The following is an 18,867-nucleotide window of genomic DNA, read 5'->3' as shown; positions in this document are numbered from 1 at the left end:
TTGGGAACATTGTGGTGGCCTCAGCAGTGCTGTGGAGAGAGTGAACTCATCTCGAGAGTGTTTTTCCAACCCAAATGATTCTTCTATACTTCAAGTGGCACCACAGGAGCCCAGGAGAAAATGGGGAGTTCTGGCTGCTCCTTGTGGCTGTTGGGGGGATCCCAGCTCTCCCTGTCCCTGGGCAGGGGACTGATGGGTCACTGGGATGTGTCAGAGCTACTCCAGGAGCACTCACCCAGCCCACTGTGTCATCAGTTCTGGGATGGGATGGAGCCCCGGCACAGCCGCAGGGATCTGGGCGGTTCAGAGATGCCCGATGTGCCTGTTGAGGTGTCACCTGTGTCCAGTTGCCGCGGTGTCCCGCCAGCCCGTTTCCTGCTGTGGCTTGGTGTCTCCTGCCCCGCCAAGCCGTGCTGGAGGCTGTGGGGGGAGCGGGAAGGAGAGTGGCCTATTTCTGCCAGGCAGGCTGGGGATTAGCTCCCAAAGCCCGGGCCTTGAGGTGCCCTCGTGCTCGTTAGCCCTATCTGCATTTTAATCCCTCCAAATTTGAGCTAATTACATCATCTTCCATAAAGCTGGCTTGACAGCACAGCAGTGCTGGTGGGACAGGGGTGGGTGGGGGGTCCCGGGCTGGGGACTCACCAGGTGGGGCTCCATGTGCCTGGAATGTGGGTCTGGATGCTCCAGCATGTGGGGAGGGCACTCGGTGGGTTTGGGGGACCCCACCCTCGTGCTTGGGCTGTTGGCTCGGAGTGTGGGGGCCAGGACCACGGTAGCCTTGGGTGCCCCATGGGGAGCAGCTGAGGAGGGTGGGGGACTGTGACTGTGCCACGGGGGTCTCCCCTGGAGCAGGAGCTCCTGCCCTGGCACAGCCGGCGGTGCAGGGACCCTGCTCAGCCCCGGCGCAGGGTGGGCTCCGCTCCGGAGCCGGCAGCGAGGCAGTTAACGGAGCTTGTCATCCATCTCCCTCTTTAGGGCTCCGCTCCCGAGCTGCAGCTTGAGTCAGTTGTGTGGAGGTGGCAGCGGCAGCAGCTCCGGCGGGCACACCGGCACCCCGACACAGCCCCTGCCCCGCCGGCTCCCAGCCCAGGCCACCAGCAGCCAGGTGAGGGGGCGATGGGCAGGGTGGGACCCGCTGTCCCCTCCTCTGAGCCATGGATGATGCCAAGGGATGCCCGCGATCCCGGGGAGGGGGACGGTGCCCACCGGAGCTGGGGCACCATGTGCTGAGGAGGGTCTGGGCGCTGCATGACTTCCCCAGGAAACTTCGGCCGGGCACCAGAGGGCACAGCTGGGCAGGACCTGACCCTGTCCCTGTCCCTGCCCCAGGCAGGAGCCGCCAGGACCTGCAGGTGCGGGGACAAGCCCCGGATTTTGGCCGGGACTGGCAGAGCCCCTCGCTGACCCGTCAGGCAGCATCACCCGGGGGGATGATGAACACTGTCCCCAGCCCCCGGGGGGAGGATGAACAGTGTCCCCAGCACGGGAGGAACCCGTCACCTGGTGCCACACACACGGAGTTGGTGTCCCCGCTCCCCTCTGGAGAGCCCTGCCCAGGCTGGGGCTGCTGCCCGCAGCGACTGGAGGGGGTTTCTACTCCACAGCCCCACCCGGGGCACCCCAGGGTGGGTACCCCACCCCACTGAGGTCCCCTTCCCCTCGGGACACATCCTGTCGCTGGGATGGGGTGGGACAGAGCTGGGCACGGCCCTGCAGGTCCGTGTGAGCCCCCCACAGCAATGCCCATGCTGCCGGCAGGGACTTGGGGGTACACGGGCAGCGCCCCAGCTCCCGCTCACCCCACTGTGCCTCGATGCCTTACAGGGCCCCGCGGAGCCAGCGGCACTGGAACCCGCCACCGCGCCTCGAACAGTGTCCCTGGGCTCCCTCTGCCCGGCACCGCGGGGCACGATGTCCCGGGCATGACGGGCACCTGCCCGGCTCCCTGACGGCGCCCGAGGCACGGCCGCCCCGCTCGGCCCCATGCCCTTCGCCCACGGCGCCGCCTGTCCCCCGCCGCGCCCGGCCGGCATGGGGGACGTGCCCGAGCCGTGCCCGCAGGCCCCGCTGGCCGTGCTCTCCAAGGTGGAGCTGCGGGTCAGCTGTAAACACCTCCTGGACCGCGACACCCTCAACAAGTCGGACCCCTGTGTCCTGCTGCTGATGCAGACGCAGGGCCAGTGGATGGAGGTAGGAGAGTGGGGGGCACTGCTGGCATCCACCGGGCAGGGCAGGGCAGGGAGGGACCCGGGATGTGGCTGGGCACAGGGTGGTGGGTGCAGGGGGCTGCAGGTTGGGGTGCAGGGTGCAGAACAGGGGTTGGGGTTCAGAACAGGGGTCAGGAGATGGTGGGGAGCAGAGTACAGGGTGCAGAAAGGGGTGCAAGGTTCAGAGCAGAGTACAGGGTACAGAGCAGGGTACAGGAGATAAGGGAGAACGGGGTACAGGGTGCAAAGTGTGGTGCAGGGTTCAGACCAGGGTACAGGGGTCAGACCAGGGTCCAGGGTGCAGAGCAGGGGCACAGGAGATGATGCAGAGTAGGGTGTACAGTGTAGAACAGGTTGCAGGGTGCAGAACAGCGTCCAGGGGATGATACAGGATGGGCAGGGCACTGTGGGGCACCCAGCAGCCTGTGGGGATGGTGCTAACTCTGGTCACATCCATCCCACTGGGGCTGCAGTGGGGCCGGGGAACAGGGTGGGGCGTGGTGCCCATTGCATGTGGCTCCAGAGTGGCTTCACTGCCCCGGGACAGGGACAAGGGACACCTCAGCCCCCCTAGAGGTGACTCAGGGCTGGAGGGCTGGTGCTGACAGTGGCACTGAGGCTGGCAGACACCAGGATGGCACTGGGGCTGGCATGGCTCCTTCCCATCCCTCCCCATGCTGAGCTCTGGGCTGGCACCGGCAGCTCCACTCTAATCGCGGCCGCTCAGCCGGCGGATTTAGCGCTAAATCCCTCGACGTGTCATCGACTCTGCTCGAGCCAGCACGGAGCCGGGGGGGGGACAAGGGCACCGTGCCAGCTGCAGCGTGCTGTGCCATGCCAGACACTTGTACCCGCTGTGCCACACTCCGTGCTGCGCCATGCCACGCTCCGTGCTGTGCTGTGCCAGACTCCAACCAGCTCCAAGAGGCAAGAGGGTCCCTCCTGAGCCACCTTTTGGAGTGACTCCTGTCCCAGCCAGCCTGTGTCCCCGAGACAAGGGGCTGCCTGAGCCTGGCTTGCTGCTGGCTCTAAGAGCTGAGATGGCCCCAGACCTGTTGAGTTCAGAGGGTCCCAGGCACCCAACTTCCACATCTCCTGAAGAAGGGGCTGGCAGTGCCCATGCAGGAAGGACACGGGTGGCCACAGCAGGGTGGCAGCAGTGCAGGCTTGGCAGATGATGCCGGACTGGGCAGGCAGCGGGCAGGGGCCAGGGGCTGGCAGGGTGCCCTGGCCAGGATGTGTCCTCTTGAGTCAACACTGGCAGGGATGCGTGCGGGGGAGGCTCCGGAACCGCTCGGTACCTGCTGCCAGGAGACGCTGAGCACCCACTGCCCACTGGGGCCACCAGGGCTGGGGGCTGGTGACCCCCAGGCACGGCCACCCCAGGGTGGCACAAAGAGCTCCTCCAAACACCATTCACTTGGGCACAGCTGCTCCTTCCCTGCATTCCCTTCATCCTTCATTCCCCCATCCCTCAGCCTGGCGTGCCCCATCCCTTCATCCCCCATTCCACATCCCACAGCTCTGGCTTCCCTCACCCCTGGGTGAGCCCTGGCACCCCAAGGCCCTGTGCTGGTCCCACGCAGGTGGATCGCAGCGAGGTGATCAAGAGCAACCTGAACCCCGTGTTTGCCAAGATCTTCACGGTCGATTACTACTTCGAGGAGGTGCAGAAGCTGCGGTTCGAGGTGTACGACAGCCACGGCCAGGCCGGAGTGGGCACGCACGATGACGACTTCCTGGGGGGCATGGAGTGCACCGTGGGGCAGGTGAGCCTGGGGACCCCCGCCTGGGGACCCCCCGATGGTGTCCCCACCCCAACCCTGCGCTCTCGCAGATCGTGGCGCAGAAACGGGTGACGAAGCCGCTGTTCCTCAAGTACGGGAAGTTTGCGGGCAAGTCCACGATCACGGTGAGCACCGAGCCTGTGCTGGGGGTGACAGTGGGGTGGGTGACACTGAGCAGGGGCACTGGGGTGGCACCAGGATGGGGTGCACGCGGGCCTGAGATCCTGGGGTGGCACCACACAGGACACACAGATGGCACTGGACTGGGACAGCATCAAACTGGGACATCTGGGTGGCACTGGACTGGATCAGTAGAGTGGCACAGACTCTTGGGAGTGGGGATGGCTCAGGGTTCCCAGTGGCATCTCCTGGCCATCCTCAAGGTCCCTGCTGTGCTGGGGAGGCACGTGGGACCCTGTCCCCTCCCAGGGCTCCACAGGGAGGTGGTGGGCAGGGGGACAAAGCTATGCCAGGCACTGAGCACCCCATGGCTGCCTCTCAGATCATCTCGGAGGAGATCTCGGGGAACAACGGCTACGTGGAGCTTGCCTTCCGCGCCAAGAAACTGGATGACAAGGTGAGCCGAGTGCCAGGGGGCAAAACAAGGCAGGGTGGGCAGGGTGGGCAGTGCTCTCTCTCACCCTCCTCCCCCAGGACCTCTTCAGCAAGTCAGATCCTTTCCTGGAGATTTACCGCATCGACGACGACCGCAGTGAGCAGCTGGTGTACCGCACCGAGGTGAGGCCACGGTGGCACCGGGCCTGTGGCTGTCCCACGGCCACCCCAGGGGCTCCCCGGCCCCACTGAGCCCCCGCTCCTGCAGGTGGTGAAGAACAACCTGAGCCCCATCTGGGAGCCCTTCAAAGTCTCCCTCAACTCGCTCTGCAGCTGTGAGGAGAAGAGGAAGCTGAGGGTGAGGAAGAATGATGGGGACCCCTATTCCTGATCTGAGGGCATCTGTACCCCACCTTCCCCGGGGCTGCGCTGGGCACAGGGCTGAGGGGCCCCTGGTGCCGGGGCTGAGCCGTGCCCATCACAGTGTGTGGTGTGGGACTACGACTCTCGGGGCAAGCACGACTTCATCGGGGAATTCTTCACCACCTTCGAGGAGATGCAGAAGGCAATGGGGGAGAACAAGGTGGGACATGGGGACATGGGGATGGCCTGGGGGTCACCTGTGTGCTGCCAGCAGAGCCTGTCCTAGCAGCCTCCTTTCAGCTCCTCCTCTGGGTTTGGCGTCATTTTCTTCTCGTTGCCCTCCTGTTTGGGGAAGGGTTTGGGGTCTTCTGGGGGATCAGTCATGGATGGGGTGGCTGGAGCCTGGGGGGACTGGGAGTGGGGGAAGGCAGCTGCACCCTGGGGCTGTGGGGTGGAGGGTTTTGGGGTTGTGGGGTCCCCACGGTGCAGAGTGGCGCCGGGACTGGGGGTGCCAGGGCTGGGCCATGTCCTGGCCGGGGGCCACAGGCAGCGGGGTGCCGGTGCCACAGGTGCAGTGGGACTGCATGAACCCCAAGTACAAGATCAAAAAGCGCAACTACAAGAATTCGGGGGTCGTGGTGCTGCTGGACCTGAAGGTGAGCGCCTGGGAGCTGTGCCAGGCTGTGCTGGGCTGTGCCCAGCTCCGTGGGGCAGGGCCGCCTGACCCAGCTCCCTCTGGAAGATCCACAGGGTTTACTCCTTCCTGGATTACATCATGGGCGGCTGCCAGATCCATTTCACGGTGAGCAGTGTCCCCTCCCCACCCAGCAGGGACACACCGGTGGCCCTGCTCACACTGGGTGACCCTCACTGCCCTCCCCACCAGGTGGCCATCGACTTCACGGCCTCCAACGGGGACCCCCGAAACAGCTGCTCCCTGCACTACATCAACCCCTACCAGCCCAATGAGTACCTCAAGGCGCTGGTGGCTGTGGGAGAGATCTGTCAGGACTACGACAGGTTGGTGGCTCTGGCGGGTCCCCCAGGGCCACACACATTAGTGACATCCACCTGGGGGTCAGGACTGCTGGTGACAGGCACTCAGTGATGGCACCAGAGCTCCTCTCGCCCTTTCCCTTGCAGCGATAAGAAATTCTCAGCTCTGGGCTTTGGTGCCAGGATCCCCCCCAAGTACGAGGTGAGGGGGGTCTCAGGTTGCCAGGTGGGACCCCAGGGATGTGCTCATCCCTCTGGGTGCCCTCGGCTGTGGCACTGGTGGCGCTTGGCAGCTGCTGGGGGCTGTGGGATGGAGTGCACCAGCTGCCCCCTCCTCTCCCTCTCTCCCTCCAGGTCTCCCACGACTTCGCCATCAACTTCAACCCCGACAACGATGAGTGTGAGGGTGAGTCCAGCTCCAGAGGGGCCGGCTCCGTGGCTGGGTTACCCCTCACCCTTTGCACACCCCACAGGCATCCAGGGCGTCGTGGAGTCCTACCAGAGCTGCCTGCCCAAAATCCAGCTCTACGGCCCCACCAACGTGGCTCCCATCATCTCCAAGGTGGCTCGTGTGGCAGCCGACGAGGAGAGGACCAAGGAGGCGTCGGTGGGTCGCTCTGCTCCTCCCCGGGGCTGGGCTGAGACCTTGCAAACTCGTGACGCTTGTGGCTGCTCGGGTGTGGGGCCGGCAGTGGGGCCGGGCAGCCCCTCGAGCATCCCTCTCCCCCGCAGCAATACTTCATCCTGCTGATCCTGACGGACGGGGTGGTGACGGACATGGCAGACACGCGGGAGGCCATCGTCCGGGCCTCCTACCTGCCCATGTCCATCATCATCGTCGGCGTGGGCAACGCCGACTTCACGGACATGCAGATCCTGGACGGGGACGACGGTGTCCTGCGTTCCCCCAAGGGCGAGCCCGTCCTGCGCGACATCGTCCAGTTCGTCCCCTTCCGCGAGTTCAAGAACGTGAGTGGAGCAGCCACGAGTTCCTGCCATCCCCTCCCTGCCCCTCCCTGCCCCTCCCTGTCCTTCCCTGTCCTTCCCTGTCCTTCCCTGTCCTTCCCTGCCCTTCCCTGCCCTTCCCTGTCCTTCCCCGTCCTTCCCTGTCCTTCCCCACCCTCCCGCCCCTTTCCATCCCCTCCCGCCCCGCTCCCATTTGTCCCGTCCCGTCTTTCCTCCTCCCATCCATCTCGTCCCTTCTGGTCCCCTCCTGTCCTGTGCCGTCCCCTCCCCTGTCCCCAGCCTCGGTGCAGGAGCCGGTGCCCGCGGCTCACGCCGGTGTCGCCGGTGTCCCGCAGGCGTCACCCACCGCCCTGGCGAAGTGCGTGCTGGCGGAGGTGCCCAAGCAGGTGGTGGAGTACTACAGCTACAAGGCTTTTCCCCCGCGCTGCCCCCGGCCCCCCACCCCCGAGCCCAGCCTCGGCTCCCCGCAGTGAGGGACCCCCAGCTCAGTTTTCCCAGTGAGAGACCCCCGGCTCCAGCCTCAGTTTCCCCAGTGAGAGACCCCCAGTGCCCCAGTGAAGGGTCCCCAGTGAGACTCCCCACCACTGTCCCGGTGCGGCGTGGGGACAGCCGGGGTCCCCACAAAGCCCCGCCACAGCCCCCGCCTGGCTGGGACACGGGGCAAGTCCCGGTGCAGGACACCCCCAGCACTGCTCGCTCCTAGTGCTCTGTGGCCCGAACCCGCTGTCCCCTCGCTCCCCGCTTCTCTGTCACTGTGATCTTTGGAGGCTGCATGATCCCCCCCAATAAAGCACCACCCCCGTGCCCATCCTCCTGCTCTCTGGGTGCTGACCCTCACCCTCCGGGGGTCACTCGGGGCTGGGGAGAGAGACTGGCACCTCCTGGCTGCTGCCGTGTCCCCTCCCGGGGACACCACGCTGCCGCACCTGGTGACAAGAGCCGAGGGCAGCCCTAGCCCCCACACTTCGGGTGTCCGTGGCCGGCAGCGAGCCGGGAGCGCCGGAGCAGCGGCGGCTTTGATGTGCCAGAGCCGGCGCTCGCCCCGCTGCGCTGCGGCCCCGAATCCAGGGCACGGAACGGAGAGAGGCGGCAACGGAGCGGGTCCTGCTGCCCGGCACACGGCCACTGCCACGTGCTGTGTGCCCTGTGCTGTGTGCCATGTGCCATGTGCCGTGTATCACATGCCCTGTGCTGTGTGCCATGTACCTTGTGCCACGTACCATGTGTTACATGCTATGTGCTGTATGCCCTGTGCCATGTACCGTGTGCCATGTACCGTGTGCCATGTACCGTGTGCCACATGCCATCTACCGTGTGCTGTGTGCCATGTACCTTGTGCCATGTACCATGTGCTACATGCCATATGCTGTATGCCCTGTGCCCTGTGCTGTGTGCCCTGTGCTGTGTGCCCTGTGCTGTGTGCCGTGTATCACATGCCCTGTGCTGTGTGCCATGTACCTTGTACCACGTACCATGTGTTACATGCCATGTGCTGTATGCCCTGTGCCATGTACCGTGTGCCCTGTGCTGTGTGCCCTGTACCATGTGCTGTGTGCCATGTACCATGTGCTACATGCCATGTGCTGTATGCCCTGTGCCATGTACCGTGTGTCCTGTGCTGTGTTCTCTGTGCTGTGTGCCCTGTGCTCTGTGCCACGTGCCATGTACCACGTGCTGTGTGCCACATGCCATGTGCTGTATGACCTCTGCCACACCCCGTGCACCACGTGTCCCCAGCTGTGTTCCATATGCCATGTATGTGCCGTGTGTGTGTATCCTGTGCCACATGCCATGGGCTATGCACCCCACGTTCACGTGCCCTGTGACATGTCCTGTGTCCTGTGCCTCACTGTGTGCTGGGTGCCACATGCCATGCCCTACGTGTCTGTTCCATGTGCCACGTGCTGTGTGCTACACACTCTGCCATGTGCTGTGTGGCATGCACTGTGGCATACTCCGTGTATCCCTTCCATGTTCCCTGTGCCATTTGTCATGTGCCATATTCCGTGTACCCTGTGCCATGTTCTGTGTGCCCTGTGCCACATGCCCTGTGCCGTGTTCCAAGTGCCACATGCCCTGTGCCACGTTCCAAGTGCCATGTGCCACGTGCCATGCATCATGCTGTGCCACGTGCCGTGTGCCGGGCACTGTGCCACACTGCTGCCACATGCTGAGTGCCGATGGTGCCAGCAGATGCTCCTGGCAAGGTGACATCCCCAGCGGCAGGGTGTGCCCAAAGCCACCACAGGGACTGATACTGGGGCCTGGCACAGCCTCATGGGGTGGGGACAGCCACCATGCAGGTGACGCTGAGCTGGGCTCCAGCTTGCTGCCATCCCCCCGGGTGCCAGGCTGTCCCTTTGTGGGTGTCACTCTCCGGGATGGCTCTGCTGGCCCTTGGGCACTGCTGGCAACACAAGGCACGGCAGGAGGGCCGTACCTGCACCCCCATTCAGCACCTATTTATAGTTCTTGATTCATCTCCTGTGTAAGGCGGGATCCTGGATGTTGCCGTGGAAACCCAAACCTGCCGCCTGGGAGGCTGCAGCAGGGGCCACTCCTGATGCGGGCAGGTCCCCAATCCATGGGGACAGATGGGTACCCCAGGGTGGGTGCAGAGGGACCCCGCGGGGCTGGGAGTGTCCAGGGACACCGCGCCGGGTTGTCCCCACCGGCAGGAGGGGCTGGCAGAGTCGCAGGGTTGACAAAGCTGGCAGAGGGGGCAGGAGTGGCAGGACATTGGTGCCACTGTCCCACAGTGCCACAGCCCCCTGTGCTGGCAGGTCTCACCACCTCCCCCTTCCCCTCTCAGCCAGCCCTAGCCAGGCATCCTGGTGGCGCCAGGGCCAAGCCCCCACCCTGCAGGGGCAGGGTAAGGAAGCCAGTTAATCATTGACTGAGCCTCTGCTTGCCGGGGGGCTCCATAGAGCAATTCCTTGGAGCCTGGCAGGAGAGGGGCTGGGGGTGCCTCCCTGGGACACCCCAGGGTGCTGGGCGAGTGGAACGAGCACCTTGGTTGAAGCACCCCAGGAGGAGAGATGGGCAGGAGGAACATCCAACCAGCGTAGGCAGGACAGGAGCAGTGGAAGAGGATCCTCTGGGAGGGAGGCTCAAGGGTGGAGAGCCCTGGATCCTGCTGAATGCGCCAGCTCCGTGTCACGAACTCTGCTGGCAAACCCTGTGACCACGTAGTGACCCCACCGCGGAGCCTGGCACCCCGCCCCGGCCCAGGCTGCCCATATGGTCATTGTCCCCCGGGCGTTGATAAGGCCCCCGGCCGTTCGTCCCCACCCCGGTGTGTCGCTGATAACAGCGGCTCTTCCCGCTGCCGGCGCTGCTTTCTTGACACCCGTGGGAATAGCACTGCCTGCCTGGGAACAGCAATAAATATTTATTTCCGCAGGGCGGGATGGGAGGAAAGGGAGGTCACGGCCACGCGCCCCTGGCGGGGGGGAGCGAGGCCACGGGGATGGCCACAATCCATGGCCGGAAAAATTCCCCGTCCCCAGGGAGGTGGGCTGGTGCCACGGCCCCCCAGCAGACGGCCAGCCCCAAGGGGAACCCCTGGCGCCAGGGTGACACAGGGCGTGTTTTATGGGGTGCCTGAGGGAGCCCGGGCAGGATCTGCATGCGGTGGCTCTCAGCAGGTGAGCGCTCAGTGTCCCCCCAGAGCCCGGGGCCTTCAGGCCATGGGCCACTGTGAGGGCAGCTCCACGTCCCCCATCTCCTCCTGGTAGCGACGGTTGAAGAGGGCGTTTTGCTCAGGGGAGAAGTGGCTGCGCCAGTCCCCCACCACCCCTGTGGGACAGAGGGGACAGCCAGTCAGGGATGCTGCACCCCCAGCCCACAGTGCCGGGGCCATCACTGGAGAGCGCTGCTGGCAGGGGCTGGAGACACTCGGGATGGGACAGGACGGGATGGGAGGGGAGTCCTCCCTTCCCAGACCCACTCCGATCCCCCCTCACCTTTGCGCATGAAGCGGCCCTGGCTGTGGTCCATGATCTCCACGGGGATGAGGGAGTAGTTGGCCATGGCGTTGTCCCGCATGGCAGAGAAGCTGCAGTGCTGCTCCAGGGCTGCCAGTGTCCCCGGGGCCAGCGGGCACCCCAGGAAGTCACTGAGACGCTGAGCTGTGCCACGCAGGTCCTGGGGCAGGAGCATGGTCAGCACTGGGCACCGGCAGGGACAGGGACAGGGCTGGGGACACAGCAGAGCTCACCTGGTGCAGCTCCTCGTAGGTGACGTAGAGGATGTCCAGGAGGTGCCGCTGGCCCAGCCAGCCCTTGACATGGTCAAACCAGGAGCCATAGTGCACTGTGGGGAGGTGGGGGGTGATGGGGGGCCCTGAGGCTGAGTCCTCTCCCCCCACAGATTCCCCCAGTCCCTACCTGTGCCCTCGAGGAACTGCGTCAGGAAGGAATCAAAGGAGCTGGGGTCAGGCAGGAACTTGGCCAGGTGGTGGAAGTGGTAGAAAGAGACAGCGACATCTTTGGGGTTCCTGGCCACGTAGATCACCTGGGAGGGGACGGGACACAGTGTCACCCCAGAGCTGGGGGGACTCCTCTCCAAACCCCTCAGAAAGCCCCCAGCGTTTCCCCAGCTTTGGGAAGCCCCACGGGTGTGGGATGTCCCTGCAGGGACCCCGCAGACCACTGGGGACCCCTGTCACCTTGGCTTTGCTGCGCTGCAGGGCGGGGGCCAGGACGTGGGCGGGCAGGTGGGTGGTGAGGAGCCGGGGGGTCTCGGTGTCCCGCAGAGCCCCCCGGCAGTAGATCTGCTCCAGCCAGGGCGCCCGCTCCCAGTTGGGAATGGTCTTGGCTGGGCGGGCATCTCCGAGGCTGTAGAGCAGCGTCAGGATCTCCTGCATCCAGGTGGTGCCTGCGGAGGTGCCACGATGAGCAGCGTCCTCTCCCCACCCAGGAGGGACACACCGGTGGTCCCGGTCACCCTGGGGTGACCCTCACTGCCCACCCCCCATCGACTTCACGGCCTCCAGCGGGACCCCCAAAACAGCTGCTGTCGTGGGGCGTGGCACCATGGCATGGCACCTCATGGCACTGTATGGCACAGCACGGAATGACCCTGCACTGGCACAGGTAGCACGGATTGGCACAGCAAGGCACGGCTCAGCCTGACCCTCGCATCCCATCCCAACCCCTCCTGTACCAGCGGCTGGGCTGGCGGTGCCGTGTCCCCCCTCCCCGAGCCCCCAGGGACACCAGTGTAGGGCTGGGGACAGTACGGCAGCAGGACAGGGGCTCAGGGGGCAGGACCTCCCGGCCAGGGGTCCCCGTGCCGTGCCAAAGGGTGGCCGCGGGGACCAGCTCCGAGGTCTCCAAGGCCGGCCACCTCCAGCCCCGCGGCAGCTCGGGAAGAGCCCCCGCTCCAGCCCGGGCTCCCAGCCCCGTCCCTCTCGTCCCCTCGCTGTCCCCGTGTCCCCCTATCCCCTCACCCGATTTGGGATAGGTGGCGATGAGCACGTCGCTGGGGCGGAAGGTGAAGGCGGCGGCGAAGCCGAGGGACTCCTGCGTGTGGAGGTGGCCGGGCAGAGCGATGCCCGCAAAGGTCTCGGTCACATCCATGCGCTCCATGGCCCGGCCGGGCGGGACGCGCCAGGAGCCGCTTAAATAGCGCCGAAAGAGGAAGCAGCCCCGGCGGGCGGGGGGCCGGAACCCCCCGGCACATTCCTGCCGGGGAGCCGGGAATCCGGCCGCGCTGGGGCCATCGCCGGGAGAGCGCTGCTGGCAGGGCAGGGGCTGGAGACACCCGGGAAGGGATGGGTGGGATGGGAGGCGATGGGAGGGGATGCAAGTCCTCCCTTCCCAGACCCACTGCCGCAGCCGGGAAAAGCGTGGGGGTCGCGTCGCCTCGGGATGGGGGCCGGGAAGCCTGATGCCAGCCCCACAGCACCCCCGAGTTCCCCAGGGCCCGCAAGGGAGGAGGGGATTCCCATCATAGCACACCCCAGGATGAGGTGTCCGGTTGGACTGGCCTTCTCCGCGTGGCTCCGTGCCATTCCCAGAAGCTCCACCAAGGCCTCTTGCTGGGAAGGACACCGCAGCTGGAGCCAGCAGGGATGCGCAGCGCCCGCAGGATAGCGGTGCCTCAGTTTCCCCTCGGGACGCTGCAGCGGGACCGAAGTGTGTGGGGTCCAAGCAAACACGGAGAACCAGCAGCAGCTTCACACCACGACGGTGCCACCCCGGCTGCTTCCCCCGGGGCATGTGTCTGCTCCGGCGCCATGGCTGGGGGTGGCCCTGGGGTGGCTGGAGCCCATCCCAGCCCGTCACCGCACGCAAGCCGGAAAACTTAATTCACAGCCGTCGCAGGCAGGGACTGCCCAAGTGTCCCGGGGCCGGGGTGAGCGGGGCCAGGGGTGCCGGGGATGCCGGGGATGCCGGGGTGCCAGTGCTGAACTGGGGGTGCCCATGGATGCCAGTGCCGGGGAGGCCGAAGCGCGGATGGGATTGGCGCTTTCCCAACCGAAAAAAATCTGGGCTTCATTAGACTGCTTGGGAGCGTCGCCGCGGCTCAGAGGAGAGGGCCTGGCACGGCGCAGCCACCGGGGCTGGGCTGGGGGAGGCTGTGGCCGTGGAGCCCTGGCACTGCCAAGCGGGCACAGGGCACGCGGGCAGGGGTAAGGCTGCATTCCTGGTTATTCATTGACGGTGGGAGGGGACGGAGCAGCTCGGGGCAGCCATCCCAGTGCCTGCGCTCACACGGTGGTGGCAGGTCCCCCTTTGTCCCCAGAAGCGCCCAGCAGGAGAAGATGCCAGGCGGGAGCGTGTGGATGTTGGTGCTGGCGCTGGCGCTGCCCAGCACTGGACAGCAGCACCTGGAGGACGCCGAGCGCATCATGGCCACCACGCCGGTCATCGACGGGTGAGCAAAGGTCACCTGGCCCCGCAGCGTGCCCTGCAGCTCCGCCTCTGTGGGAAAACCCCAGCTGGGAAACCCTACCGGGACAGCCCGGTGGGGGATCCCCAAGCCGGGGACCCCAGGGTTGTGCGGGAACAGGGAACAATTTTCTCCGGGGATCCCCATGCCAGGCACCCCAGGGCTGTGTGGGGAGAGGGCACAGCTTTCCCAGGGACCCCATGGGACCGTCCATGCAGGCGAGGGGATCCCCGGCACCGCAGCCCCGGGGGATTGAGTACCGGGAAGCCGGGCTTGGGCTGCCCTGGGGGAAGTTCCCTTCTCGGGACCCTCAGGAGGCTCCGGCGCCCTCGCGGCATTCCCTTGTGGATCAGTGCTGTGTCACTGGAACAGGGGGCAGGCTTGGGGGAGCAGGGCCAGGAAGTGGCACCTAACCTGGACCCTGTCACTTCCCCAATGTGGAATGTGTGATGCGGTGACATCCCTGTCAAAAAGGGAAGTTGGGCTGGCTCCCCTGGATGTGGGCGCTGATGATGCATTGAGAGGGTGCACGGGAAGGTCCTCTGGAGGGTCCCACATGGCACTGTCCCCCGGGAGTAGCCTGTCTCCAATTCCTGGCTGGAACTTCATGAGTGGCTTTTGGCTGAGGGGACAGGTGGGTGGACAAATGGACAGCAGGGGGTGGAGGATGGATGACGGCTCATGGATGGATGGATGGATGGAATGACAGCCAGATGAGGGAATTGTGTGTGCAGTCAGCGGTGGGCAGTCTGGGGGGGAGTGGGCAGAGGGTCAGGCCACTCCTCAGTGACCATCCTGTACCTGCCCAGGCACAACGACCTCCCCTGGCAGCTCCTCCGAAAGTTCAACAACCAGCTGAGGCTGCCAGAAGCCAACCTGACCCTGCTGAACGACACCCACACCAACATCCCCAAACTGCGTCAGGGGCACGTGGGTGGGCAGGTGGGAGCACTGGGGTGGGCGTTGGGGTGGGCTCTGGGGAGAGAAGGGAGCATCAGGGTGGGCAGAGGCACCAGTGAGGACACCCGGGAGGGTGGGGGGCACGGGGCTCAGCAGGGACACCAGGGAGGGCACCAGGGTGAGCAGTGGGGCTATTGGGACAGCACCAGGACTGATCTCACTGGGGTGAGCAGTGGGATGGGCAGTGGGATGGGCAGTGGGGTGGGCAGTGGGGTTGGCAGTGAGGTGAGCAGTGGGATGGGCAGTGGGATGGGAAGTGGAGCAGGCAGTGGGATGGGCAGTGGGATGGGCAGTGGGGTTGGCAGTGGGATGGGCAGTGGGGTGGGCAGTGAAATGGAAGTGGAGCAGGCAGTGGGATGGGCAGTGGAGTGGGCAGTGGAGCAGGCAGTGAGGTGAGCAGTGGGATGGGCAGTGGGGTTGGCAGTGGAGCAGGCAGTGGGATGAGCAGTGGGATGGGCAGTGGGATGGGCAGTGGGATGGGCAGTGGAGCAGGCAGTGGGATGAGCAGTGGGATGGGCAGTGGGATGGGCAGTGGGATGGGCAGTGGAGCAGGCAGTGGGATGAGCAGTGGGATGGGCAGTGGGATGGGCAGTGGGATGGGCAGTGGAGCAGGCAGTGGAGCAGGCAGTGGGATGGGCAGTGGGGTTGGCAGTGGGGTTGGCAGTGGGATGGGCAGTGAGGTGAGCAGCGGGATGGGCAGTGGGGTTGGCAGTGGGATGGGCAGTGGGATGGGCAGTGGAGCAGGCAGTGGGGTGGGCAGTGGAGTGGGCAGTGGGGTGGGCAGTGGGGTTGGCAGTGGGGTGGGCAGTGGAGCAGGCAGTGGGGTGGGCAGTGGGGTGAGCAGCGGGATGGGCAGTGGGATGGGCAGTGGGATGGGCAGTGGGATGGGCAGTGGAGCAGGCAGTGGGATGGGCAGTGGGATGGGCAGTGGAGCAGGCAGTGGGGTGGGCAGTGGAGCAGGCAGTGGGATGGGCAGTGGGATGGGCAGTGGAGCAGGCAGTGGGATGGGCAGTGGGGTTGGCAGTGGGATGGGCAGCCGGATGGGCAGCAGGACGGGCAGCAGGGTGGGCAGCTGGGCGGGCAGTGCCCATGCTGACAGTGCCCGTGGCAGTTCTGGTCGGTGTACGTGCCCTGCGAGACACAGAACAAGGATGCGGTGAAACGCACCCTGGAGCAGATGGACGTGGTGCAGCGCATGTGTGACCTGTACCCCGAGACCTTTGTCTGCGTCACTGACAGCGATGGTGAGCGCGGACAAGACACCACAGGGGTGCTGACGGGCCGTGCCCACCCTGGCTGATGCCCCCGCCCTCTTGCAGGCATCCAGCAGGCATTCCAGAGCGGGAAGGTGGCCAGCCTCATCGGGGTGGAGGGTGGCCACTCCATCGACAGCAGCCTGGCCGTCCTGCGCACCCTCTACCGCCTGGGTGCCCGCTACATGACCCTCACCCACAACTGCAACACCCCCTGGTAGGACCCCCAGGGGGGGTCAGGGAGGGTGGGAGCGCTGGCGTGGGGGGATGTGGTCAGAGGTGTGGTCATTCTGATGCTCTCCCTGCTCTGCAGGGCTGACAACTGGCTGGTGGACACCGCAGATGAAAAACCTGTGCACCATGGCCTCTCACCCTTTGGGAAGGTGAGGAATAGCATCAGCAGTGGTGTCCAGGAGCAGTGGCATTGGAGGAATGTGGTACTGGCACCCGCTGGCCCAGTGCTGGGTGCAATGTTCCATCCATCCATCCATCCATCCATCCATCCATCCATCCATCCATCCATCCATCCATCCATCCATCCATCCATCCATCCATCCTTCTGTCCTATCAGCCAAAAGCCACCCAAGCAGCTCCAGACATCCCCGTAGGTGACCCCTCCCATGCACCTCTCGGCCCCATCCTTGGCCCCTGTCCCTGTAGATGGTGGTGGAGGAGATGAACCGCCTGGGCATGATTGTGGACCTGGCCCACGTCTCAGTGGACACGATGAAGGTCGTGCTGAACATCTCCAAAGCTCCCGTCATCTTCAGCCACTCATCTGCCTACAGCATCTGCCGGCACCGCCGCAATGTGCCCGACGATGTGCTGCGGCTGGTGGTGAGTGTGGGGCACAGCCAGGGCAGGGCAGGGACAGAGGGGGGTCCTGGGGGCACTGGGGGCTCAGGGCTGTTCCCCCCCCCAGGCCTCCACGGGCAGCTTGGTGATGGTCAACTTCTACAACGCCTACGTGACCTGCAGTGACAAGGCCAAGCTGTCTGACGTTGCAGGTGAGGAGGTGCCCAGGTGGGTGGGGGGTGGCAGTGACCCCCCCTGCCCTGCTGACCCCAGCCCCCCACAGACCACATGGACTATGTGAAGAAGGTGGCTGGTCCCCAGAATGTCGGCTTCGGCGGGGACTACGACGGGGTCACAGGGTAAAGAGGGAGATGGCACAGGGTGGGATGGGACACCGTGTCCCCACCATGGGGACTGCCTGAGGGGTCCTGAGGGGTGGGGGCACCCTGTGTTGGGCACCCCTGCAACCTGTGTTGGGCAGCTGGGGGTGCTGTGAGCTGTGGGGTGGCACAGGGTCCCCACTGGCCTGGAGGATGTCTCCAAGTATCCTGCCCTGGTGGCCGAGCTGCTGGCAAGGAACTGGACGGAGCAGGAGGTGAGGGCAGCCTTGGCTGACAACCTGCTCCGAGTCTTCAGAGAAGTGGAAAGGGTGAGTGAGGCACGGGAAGCACGGGGCACAGAGATGTGCAGGGCAAAGGGACACTTGGCCCATGGGGACACAAGTGGCACTGGGAGCATCAGGAATGGGGATGTATGGGACATGGAGACACGGGGCACAGGTACACTTGGAGCAGCAGACACAGGTGGGACATCATGGCATGTGGCGCTCAGGGGACACGGGGAGGCACAGGGACACACGGGGCAGCGGGCTGTGCGTGGGACGGTGTGGGGTGGCACAGGGAGGTGCGGGGTGGGTGTCAGGGGCTCCGTGCAGACAGGCCCCTCACAGCGGGAGCCCACCCTGTCCCCACGGCAGGTAAAGAGCAGCCTGCAGGCCACAGCTGCCCGCGAGACCCCCATCGCCTTCGAGGAGCTGGAGGGGTCGTGCAGAACCAGCTACGGGTACAGCATCAGCGCCGGCGCTGCCCGGCGCCCCCCGGCGGCCCTGGCACTGGCGCTGGCAGTGGCGCTGGCACTGGCCCTGCTCCTCTCCGTGGTCTCCTAGCACCCGGCTGCCACCGTGGAGCCGGCACCGTGCCCGGGGCTGCCGGCCGGGGCACGATCCCGCGCCGCTTTTTGCCGGAGCTGCTGGCAAAATAAAACCGTGGCTCGAGCAGTGCGGGCAGCGAGTGTCCGTGTGGGGCTCTGCGGGACCCCAGGCTCCTGGCTGGAAATGTCGAGCATGTCCCCGGCCACCCCAGCACGTCCCCGGCCACCCCAGCACGTCCCCGGCCACCCCAGCACGCCAGCGGCGGGGCAGAGCGGTAGAGTCCCGGCGGCGCTCAGCCCGGCACACCGGGAAGCTGTCACCGCTTGTCACCGGGAGTGACACATCCCGACAACACCTGGCCAGGGCGGCAGCGGCGCTGCCTCCGCAGGATGCTTCCATTAATCATTAGTTAATTAATTGGCTACTTAATTATCTCCTTAGCAATTTCCTCTCGCATTCGGGAACAGGCTGTCTTCGGAGCGGGGGCGGGAGGACAGGCAGGAGAAGGAGAGCCATCTTCCTGTGGCATTCGGGATTTGGCTGAGGCGCAGCGGCCGTCTGCCAGCCGGGCACGGGGAAGGGAAGGATGAGCACAGGCAAGGGATAGGGATGGCAAGGGATGGCGGAAGGGATGGGAACGGGGACGGGAAGGCTGCACTCTCAGCCCTGCAGCCCTGGCAGCTTAGGCTGCTGTGGGCGGGCGCTGATGGCAGGACGGGTGCGGTGCCACCTCGGTGCGGTGACAAGGCCGGGGTCTCCCCTCGGGGGGCCCAGCTTGTCCCGAGGGCTGAGGAACGGTGCAGGGAGCTGGGATGGCCCAGCCCTAAGGAGGAAGGGAGCTGGGCTCCAACAGCTCCGAGCTCCTGCTCCCTTTGCTCCCCCCCGTTCGGCCACATGAAAGGGACAGAACCCTGCAGGAGCGGCGACAGCGGGGAAAG

The 18,867-nt window shown here is 65.5% G+C and overlaps 3 protein-coding genes across 3 annotated transcripts; 2 read left to right on the top strand and 1 right to left on the bottom strand.

Annotated features, from left to right (window-relative positions):
- The first annotated feature begins 1,930 nt into the window (after positions 1-1,930).
- On the top strand, positions 1,931-7,350 carry CPNE7 (copine 7). Its single transcript, XM_066327427.1, has 15 exons — positions 1,931-2,190; positions 3,794-3,976; positions 4,045-4,119; positions 4,497-4,571; positions 4,649-4,732; positions 4,818-4,907; positions 5,034-5,132; positions 5,482-5,568; positions 5,655-5,714; positions 5,799-5,932; positions 6,056-6,110; positions 6,263-6,314; positions 6,382-6,515; positions 6,641-6,877; positions 7,210-7,350. Exons 1-15 carry the CDS (start codon positions 1,984-1,986, stop codon positions 7,345-7,347), a joined length of 1,710 nt encoding a protein of 569 aa, XP_066183524.1. The 5' UTR covers positions 1,931-1,983; the 3' UTR covers positions 7,348-7,350.
- Positions 7,351-10,246: 2,896 nt separating this feature from the next.
- On the bottom strand, positions 10,247-12,527 carry LOC136366404 (sulfotransferase 2B1-like). The gene is made up of 6 exons (XM_066327426.1): positions 12,327-12,527; positions 11,544-11,752; positions 11,263-11,389; positions 11,094-11,188; positions 10,840-11,020; positions 10,247-10,672 (listed from the first exon to the last, which is right to left on the bottom strand). Exons 1-6 carry the CDS (start codon positions 12,463-12,465, stop codon positions 10,557-10,559), a joined length of 867 nt encoding a protein of 288 aa, XP_066183523.1. The 5' UTR covers positions 12,466-12,527; the 3' UTR covers positions 10,247-10,556.
- A 1,025-nt stretch (positions 12,528-13,552) lies between these two features.
- DPEP1 (dipeptidase 1) lies at positions 13,553-18,052 on the top strand. Its single transcript, XM_066327279.1, has 10 exons — positions 13,553-13,756; positions 14,581-14,713; positions 15,843-15,975; positions 16,051-16,201; positions 16,298-16,367; positions 16,645-16,821; positions 16,907-16,991; positions 17,063-17,138; positions 17,293-17,428; positions 17,756-18,052. Exons 1-10 carry the CDS (start codon positions 13,644-13,646, stop codon positions 17,942-17,944), a joined length of 1,263 nt encoding a protein of 420 aa, XP_066183376.1. The 5' UTR covers positions 13,553-13,643; the 3' UTR covers positions 17,945-18,052.
- The last annotated feature ends 815 nt before the right edge of the window (positions 18,053-18,867 follow it).

Source organism: Sylvia atricapilla, chromosome 12 (genome assembly GCF_009819655.1).
Source record: "Sylvia atricapilla isolate bSylAtr1 chromosome 12, bSylAtr1.pri, whole genome shotgun sequence".
NCBI classification, from domain to species: domain Eukaryota; kingdom Metazoa; phylum Chordata; class Aves; order Passeriformes; family Sylviidae; genus Sylvia; species Sylvia atricapilla.
Note: the sequence above shows the minus strand (reverse complement) of the source record. Positions and strands in the feature narration are given on the sequence as shown.

What these genes read in the sequence shown, in the direction of transcription:
- LOC136366404 (XM_066327426.1), bottom strand. Translation starts at nt 12,465, where the DNA reads ATGGAGCGCATGGATGTGACCGAGACCTTTGCGGGCATCGCTCTGCCC. An exon ending in CGCCACCTATCCCAAATCGG is followed by an intron (nt 11,753 to 12,326) that starts GTGAGGGGATAG and finishes GCACCTCCGCAG; the next exon opens with GCACCACCTGGATGCAGGAG. An exon ending in GGGCCGCTTCATGCGCAAAG is followed by an intron (nt 10,673 to 10,839) that starts GTGAGGGGGGAT and finishes TCTGTCCCACAG; the next exon opens with GGGTGGTGGGGGACTGGCGC.
- DPEP1 (XM_066327279.1), top strand. Translation starts at nt 13,644, where the DNA reads ATGCCAGGCGGGAGCGTGTGGATGTTGGTGCTGGCGCTGGCGCTGCCC. An exon ending in ACCACGCCGGTCATCGACGG is followed by an intron (nt 13,757 to 14,580) that starts GTGAGCAAAGGT and finishes GTACCTGCCCAG; the next exon opens with GCACAACGACCTCCCCTGGC. An exon ending in GACTACGACGGGGTCACAGG is followed by an intron (nt 17,139 to 17,292) that starts GTAAAGAGGGAG and finishes GGGGTGGCACAG; the next exon opens with GGTCCCCACTGGCCTGGAGG.
- CPNE7 (XM_066327427.1), top strand. Translation starts at nt 1,984, where the DNA reads ATGCCCTTCGCCCACGGCGCCGCCTGTCCCCCGCCGCGCCCGGCCGGC. An exon ending in CGGGCAAGTCCACGATCACG is followed by an intron (nt 4,120 to 4,496) that starts GTGAGCACCGAG and finishes GCTGCCTCTCAG; the next exon opens with ATCATCTCGGAGGAGATCTC. An exon ending in ATCTGTCAGGACTACGACAG is followed by an intron (nt 5,933 to 6,055) that starts GTTGGTGGCTCT and finishes TTTCCCTTGCAG; the next exon opens with CGATAAGAAATTCTCAGCTC.